Source organism: Pygoscelis adeliae, unplaced genomic scaffold, assembly GCF_000699105.1.
Source record: "Pygoscelis adeliae isolate BGI_AS28 unplaced genomic scaffold, ASM69910v1 Scaffold120, whole genome shotgun sequence".
Lineage (NCBI taxonomy): Eukaryota > Metazoa > Chordata > Aves > Sphenisciformes > Spheniscidae > Pygoscelis > Pygoscelis adeliae.
The window spans coordinates 1,799,333-1,807,409 of NW_008824032.1; the positions used below are offsets into that span (position 1 = coordinate 1,799,333).

An 8,077-nucleotide genomic window follows, 5' to 3' on the forward strand; every position below is an offset into this window, starting at 1 on the left:
AACCAGTGTCCTGAACAGGCCAAAGTCCGCCCTCCGGAAGTCCATGGTTGCAGTTTTGCTGCCCCCCCTCCTTACTTCACCAAGAACCGAGAATTCTACCATTTCATGGTCGCTAAGCCCAAGACGGCCTCCGACCACCACATCTCCCACCAGTCCTTCTCTGGCTGTAAACAGCAGGTCGAGCGAGGCACCTTCCCTGGCAGGCTCACTTACCAGCTGTGTCAGGAAGTTGTCTTCCACACATTCCAGGAACCTCCTAGACTGCTTCCTCTCTGCCGTGTTATATTTCCAGCAGATGTCCAGGAAGTTGAAGTCCCCCAATATAGATGCAGATCAGGTAGTTTATGTGTAACTGGGCCAAGATAGAGCTTTTACTTCTCTTCAGGGTTTCTTTTTCCCCAATTACCATAGACTCCACCTGTATTATACCTCTTATTTATACTATGCCTTCCTGTTTTGACCTGGTCCTTTATTCAAGGTCAGATTGTTATCTGAATTTTACCGCTGAATTTCTGCGTATTTTCTCAAAGACTGTCTCTTGTCAGTATCTTTGCTAAAAATCATTCAAGCCATATTGTTTCTGTTACTTCACAATTCTATCAAATCATATTCTGAGGTATCCTCTTTTTCAGTTTAGACATATCCCATCTTACGATTCATTTAGAGTATGTCTGTAAAGGTTCTTTTTCCTGTCTCATTGCTTTCAGATCTACCTCTGTCTCTCCGTACTCCACTGCATCAAATACAATTACATGTCATCTTTAATATTCTTTTCTGTTTTATTTCATGTCTCACTAGTCATCTCCTCAAATATTAGGATATTGATCTTTTCCCACCTCCATATGAATAATGAGGATGTTCTTGATTGCTTATTTTTCAGCTACTTTTCAGCTTGCTTCTCCAGCGAGTGTATCTTCTGCTTTCCTTCCGTAGACATTACGAAAGGGAGAAATCCTTTTTATAAATCTAACAGAGCTGTCTTGTAGTCCTTCTTAAAGCTCTTATTTCTCTTAATTACAGAGTATTGGTCAGGCAGTTGATAATAATGTTCCTATGGTATGTCCACATTGCATAAGTTATTTTGGGGCATGGTAGTTCTTTTTGTTACGTTTGTGCGGTGCTTCAAACTGATGAATAATGTTATCTTCAAATTAAGGAGATATTTTTGTAGAAATGTAGTGAATACTGACAACGAGTTAATTAAAATGTACTCTAGCAACTAGCTGCTAGACAGTTTTACATCATGGGGATCTATATGCCTTCTTGGAAAAGATGCTTCCTGTAGGCTTATAAGGAACTTTCTCCTAGTTGCTTGTTTAACTAATAAACATTAGGCTCTGAGTAAGGCTATGACAGATTTGTGTTCCAAAAGTAGGTAGGAACAACACTAGAAATGAAAGAGATTTCATCCTGTCAGTAATTTCTATGAGTAATCAGACTTGGGAGGGAAGATTAAGCCTATAATTATTTTTCTTATGCATTATCAATGAAGGAAAAGCTACAGGAAACTGCATATATGTGGTTTTGCATAGACAGTGTTCATAAAAGAATAGGAACTCTGTCTGCACTACATATATCTCTTATTAAAAACAGATTGGAAGTTTGTAAAAGTTAAAGTACTTGTGTGGGGGGTGGGGGAGTTCTCTCTTGATTTTTAGCTACAAAATATAGAGTATGGTTTAAAGACTGCTTTAGAAAGCACTTGAAATTCCTAATATTGGTGGAGGGAGGTGGGAGGAGAATTGATATTCTTCTTTAATAGGAACCTAAGCACTATTGCTGGAGAGCATGGAAGGAAAGGAATGAAAATGACAAGTTTTCTTTTCATGTTCAAGTCTTAATGAAGTTTATGAAGTGAACAAGTGAAAAATAAATGATAACTTAATATATTTCTTACGATGTAAAGCTTTTCTAATACAAAGAGGTGGGTGGGGCAAGGAAATTTCAGTCTTTATAGTTCTTGGAGATAAATCAGACTTTGTAACTATTTGCAATTGATCCTACTATCTTAGGTTTTCAAGATTAAAGCAGTGCAACTGGCAGGAAAACTTCTTCCAGCCTTCAACACACCTACGGGTATACCATGGGCAATGGTGAATCTGAAAAGGTAATGAATTTTCTTTTGTGGGGAAGTGTGTTCCTCCCCCTCCCTCCAACTTAAAATTAGTAATGGCATATGTCTGTTTTTCTTAGTAGTGGAACTGTAGAAGATGCAGACAAATTGGCCTTCCTGGCATTTTAGAATTTTAGTAGAGTTCAGAGTATTTTACCTCATTAACTGCAATAAATTGTGACCATGATTTTTTTTGTCTCGATTCTGCAATAAGACTTCAGCATGCCATTGGAACATGCCCAGTGCATTATGCCATGTGTTGTCCTTGAGCTTAATCATTGGTTCTTTAGTCGTTAAAGAAAATAGTTTGCAGGCCATGGTTGAACTTACTGGGTTTTTTTATGTACTGTGTGAGCTGTATGTTACCTTCAGAAGACTCACAATGTGTGAGAAGATGATGGGACTCTGAAGATATTAATTCATTTTACAGTTCAACTTAGGTATAAAGGCTAATGTGCTGAAGTCCACTACGGTCAGTGGAGATGGAGATGCTCTTTTAGATGGCTGTTCAGTCAGACACTGAACTCAGGTGGTCTACATTGTCTTGTGGAAGAGAATTGCCTTGCCTAATTTATCTTGTATTGCTTGTTCAATGCTGGGATTTCCCTCAGATTTTGAGAGTGTGTTTTTGATGCAAGGCATTTTTAAATTTTTATTATGTTCTTAAACAGTAGCTGAATTGGGAGGCATGTCTAGATCGTGTGTACACTTAAGCAATTCAGGAGAGTAAATAGCAGAGTGCTTTTGAATTGTTTTAAACTGTTTTCCTTTTAGGAGAGATATTTGTTGTGCTTTGTTAGACTGCGAAGAGGTTTAGGACGACTTTGAGAGCGTTAGCCTTACGTGCCTTTTTGTGATTGGGAAACGATCCTCACTTCGCTGTCACTCCTTGGGTGAAGACTATGGAGCTGTGGTTTGCCCTTCTGTTGGCGCAGGGCCTCACAAACCTTTTCTGGTTTTCTCTGCTTTGCCTGCGCTGCACTTTCTCCTCTGAGGCCATTTATTGGACCTCTGTACAGTTAATATTGTTGGCTTAAATTTCCCTATGCACTTTCTGCATGGCATTCTGGCTTACTCAGTCTTGCGTTCTTCCTGTAGTTTCGTACGGCTTGAAATTCCTCTGTGCATAAGTTTTTTTTATTTTTGCTTTCTTTAGCCCAAGCCTGCACCATGATTCCAGTATGTTTGAATGGCCCAGGTGGCTGTACTCCTCAGGCAACACAGGCTTCCGGTTCACTGCCTTGAGCAATATAGATGGCGAGGTTTAAGAAGCTGCAAGCAGTAGATATATGGATACTTATCAGTAAAACACGGAGGCCAATCGCATAGGTCAGGTATCAGAGCACAGTCAGGAAGGCAGGACCAGGGAGGAGGATTTGCAGTAGGTGGAGGGAAAAGAATTGGAGCGCCAGAAATTTCATGTGTGCCGCTGTTGTTTATGCATTTACTGCGTCAGTCTCTTGGTAACGTACAGAACCCACCAGCATCACAGCAGAAAATACAGCGTCTGGCATGCCAGGGGGCAGTGACAGTAGCAGGCATATATGAGAACACTTATCATGAGGCTGACGTGCAGTAGTAAAAGATAGGACCTGAAAGAAATATTTGGAAAATAATCGACTTGTGTTTTATTAGCTTTTGTATTCATAATTAAACACTTAAATTCTCTTTTTGTGAGAGCTGTACCAAAAAAACCCTGAGACAAGCTATGGTTTTGTCTCTCTACACTCTATAAACAGTGGTTACTGTATTTTAAAAGGTGGTGTTCTGTCTCAGGTCAGAGCTACAAATACTGCTCCATAACCAACATTTTTCCTTCACATTTCCTCTTTCTAATTTATAATTTAAAAAATAACTAAGGCGACATTCCTAGTTGATTGTAGTCTTATTGATAACTGAAATCTTTTGAGAAGAAGTAGAAGTAATCTCCAGGAAAATGTAGCTAACTTCAGACATTAAAAGACCCGTTCCTGGAAGGTGGTGAAAACTCCGGAGTTGGATTAAACCACAGGTAATTTAGGAGTTATGACTTAGCAAGACGGTATCTCTTAGAGTGCAAAAGGTATGTGGTCTGTGGTACTTTCTGTTGATTCTTTGTGAGCCTGAGGAACTCATAGTATTCTGCCTACAGTAAACATACTGTTCTCCTATGTAGATACAGATAGGGCCCACTCCCATCCTGCTTGAGTGTCTAATACTGACTTGAAGCACATCCCACAGAAGTAAAGGGAACATGGCAGATGTTTGGCAGAACGAGGAAGCGAATGTTGCCACCTTCGGAAGTATACTCGTCTCGTCTGATAATTGCTTTTGATTCTTGTTCTTAGGGACATGCAATGAATAAACAACAATCGAGATTGGGTCTAGTGTTAGGACATTGTATTTCTGTGATATCAAGATATTATATCTTCTAATTACAGGACTGAGGTTATGGTATCTTTTTTTCCAAAAAGACCCAACCAATGGACCAACTGATCAATCAAACCATAATATTTTTCTGTTACTTGTGTAATTTGCTGTGGTGGTTGTTACTAGTGCTGTGCACAGTAATTCTGAATTTTTTGTTCTTTTCTCCCTTTTTTTATGCATATTTGTTGGAATTCAGTGGTGTGGGTCGAAACTGGGGCTGGGCTTCTGCCGGCAGCAGCATCCTTGCTGAGTTTGGTACTCTGCACATGGAATTTGTCCACCTCAGCTATTTGACAGGGGATCCTGTATACTACAATAAGGTGGGTCTCAAATTCAGTTTTTTATCACACAAGGGTCTTTTATACTGTTTCATTGTAAATTGCATTAAAGGGGAAGTACTTTCTATATTGCATTCTATTTGCATTCTTGGTAGCAGGTAAATGTTTTCATACTTGTATTTCTGTTACCAAATAGGTGACTTTTTAAAGTAGAAATTTATGACAGCACAAATTTTCTTATTTGTTTCAGCATACGTTTAAAAATTGTAATTTTTAAACATGTTTATGTCAGCAGTCCTTTAAAAGCAAAAATGTACTAATCTGCAGGAAGCCCTCAAGAAAGCTTCTGGGTTCAGGTTAAGAAAACTTGCTGCTAAAAAAAAAAGAAAAAGAAAAAAGATTAGATTTAACTATGTGCAGAGAGCAGATGAATGTTGTTAGTGGTGATCCTGATTCTTGATTTAATTTAGGTCATGCACATTCGGAAGTTACTTCAAAAAATGGATCGTCCTAATGGACTTTATCCAAATTATTTGAATCCAAGAACAGGCCGGTGGGGTCAGCGTAAGTATTCTTATTTCATTCATTCCTAATTAAAGCTCTACTTGTTATTTTGTTGCTGAGTTGGAGATCAGAAAAATTATTCTGTAGGGCATGAACAGCATTGCTTGAAAACATGCAACGTAGAGCGATTACTTTGACTTGAGATCTCCTGAAATCAATTTTTGCCTGTTGCTGTCTCTGAAGTCACGCAGCTCCATTTTATGGTGCTTCCTACCAAATCTGATGCCTATCCTTACTTTTATCAGTCAATAAAACCTTCAGTAATAAAGAATGAGGCTGAAAATAGTTTCCTCATTTTGATTTTGTTCCTGCTTTTGTTCTGCAAACCATCTGGTAAGTGGATTACTGTAAGGTAACATAGAAGTAATGCATGTTTGTGGTGGTTAAATTTGAGCTCCTTCACCTGGTGTTAGGGACTGACATTTACAAACGTCATTATTCTACTTAGTGGCATGTGAAGTGGCACCATGAACCTCCCTGTAGATCCTGCTGTTATCAATGTGTGTCTCATTAAAAAAAAAAAAAAAAAAAAGCGTTGGAATGAAAAGAAAAAAATGTTTTTGTTGCTGACAGTGTAAGTGGAGAGATAAAACATGAAGATAGAGACACAAATATGATTCCTTTTCTCGAAGTGGTTCTTCCAAGAAAAATTGAGTGGTTTAGTGCTTTCATAGTGGGTGTAATAAAAGAGAATTCTTTTTCTTCAAGGTTTCTGTTCCTATTTCTTTTATGAATGCAAGTTTATTTAGGAAAAACAAGCAAGATGTTCTATTTCTGTCCTATTTGACATCATTGACGGGTTTTGGGGATTTCAGTGGTTGGCTGTAAATATCCAGCAGAACATGTTCTGGCTTGCAAACTGAGAATTTGCTTCTGACTTTGAGTCTGGTATATGAGGGAAATGAATGCAGCTGTCATTGCAGTGACTGTGAAAAGAGTTGTCTAATCTGATCGTTAAGGCCAAAATTGCCTCCCAAGAGTCTAATATCTTTGAGTGAATAGTGACAGCTTCTGAGACTGACACATGGGTTGATGAGATAAATTCTTCAGACAAATTTAGGTTTAACGATGCATTCAGAAAAAAGAAAGTGAGCAAATACAAATATTCACCTATAATTTATTCAAAAGACAATTTTACATTGTTGTTCTGAAATAATTTTTTCTATTGCTTTTTTCTATTCCTAACCAATTGCTCCTGCTACTTTTATCAAAAGTAGTCTAATGTGGCATGTCAATAGGGTTGTTTAGGGGCTTTTTGTCAGTTGTAATAAAGCTCAGAATTAGCAGCTCTTGGGAAGAAAAAATAATCCTGGTCACTGAGAATAAACATACAGTGAAAATTTTAACTTTGCAGAAGTTTGATGGAGCTCAAACACACTATTTAAATGAATTTTGAAAGATAATACATTTGGGACTAAAGTTTAGAATTACAGGCTGAGACTTAAGTTCTTAGGATAAAAAGAAATACAACTTTACAGAGCCTTTAATTGTGCTGCTCATTAGCCACAAACTTATTTCCTGGAATTTGGTGGTTGGTTTTTTGTTTGGGTTGGGTTTTTTTTGTTTTGTTGGGTTTTTTCGAGCAAATAAGCTTCCAAGTGCAGATACAGATATTCTGGTAATGTTTCTAAGATATCTCCAATGCAACAAGCATTTGTAAACTTATCTTGAAAAGCTTTGTGGGGACAAAAAAGCAAGAATCCCTAATTCTGTTTTTCCTGCCACAAACCAGGATGGAACGATGAGAAACTGTTGCATCCCTGGTAGAACACTCTTCAGTGAATCTATTTGCAGAAATTTAAGAAGTTACAGTAAAGGTACACATGCACTGAAACGCTGGACATATGAGCTGGCTTAGACAGGAATTTTTCTTCTGATTCTCCTGCAGAGATTGTATCCTGCATCACCGAAGTCAGTTAAGGGTGATGCCTTCATGCACTACATCTCAGTTCACTAGAGCTCATGTCAGAATCCACGATACTGTTACTGACTTAAGTCACGTTGTTGGTATTAAGGGCAGGCAAGGCTTTTATGTCCTCCTCAGAAGGTAATTTCAAAGAGCATTGTGTTTGGCTTGTTATATACTTTAGTACTGGAAAGACTGAGACAATGAAAGAGTACCAAAGCGTAACTTTTCTTCTTTCAGCTTCTGGGAAAGCTGCCCTTTTCATCTTTGTTATGACCTTTAGTTTGATGCATCTTATCTTGTACAAAGTACTTTCTCCAGATAGTTTCTGAGAATTATTTCAGAACTCTTTATTTGCCTAGATACATGTAACTCTTGACTCTGACCTTTCTGGGTTTTCTTTTTTCTTTTTCTTCCTTTTAACATTTTTTTTTTCCCCTCCTCAGACTTTTTTGGCTCAATTCCAGTTAGGTTTTCTGTTAATCTGTACGGTGTTCCAACTAAGTCATGAGGGGTGGGAAATAGGTAAAATGAATCTACATAGATACACAGTTGAAGTAGTATGGGATTTAGCTGCAATATAGCATCAGGATATGAAGGAGATATAGAAGGGGATAAAGCCAGGCTCACTAGAGATGAGCCTAGGGGTAGCATGCCAATGCTGGGGGCGAAATCGATAGCCCAGCTCAAGTGCATCTACACCAATGCACGCAGCATGGGCAGCAAACAGGAGGAGCTGGAAGCCATTGTGCAGCGGGATAGCTATGACTTAGTCGCCATCACAGAAACATGGTGGGGTGACTCCCA

General features: G+C 38.4%; 1 protein-coding gene across 2 annotated transcripts in view; it reads left to right on the forward strand.

Moving 5' to 3' along the window:
• MAN1A2 (mannosidase, alpha, class 1A, member 2) overlaps window positions 1–8,077 on the forward strand; it is a 161,802-nt gene that overhangs the window by 99,424 nt on the left and 54,301 nt on the right. For both annotated transcript variants that reach the window (XR_663845.1, XM_009329140.1), the window contains exons 6-8: window positions 2,013–2,107; window positions 4,719–4,842; window positions 5,271–5,364. Coding sequence is in view for 1 of the 2 variants with exons in the window: in XM_009329140.1 (XP_009327415.1) it covers window positions 2,013–2,107; window positions 4,719–4,842; window positions 5,271–5,364 (313 nt within the window). In the remaining variant the exon portion in view is untranslated. The remainder of the gene's footprint in view (window positions 1–2,012; window positions 2,108–4,718; window positions 4,843–5,270; window positions 5,365–8,077) is intronic.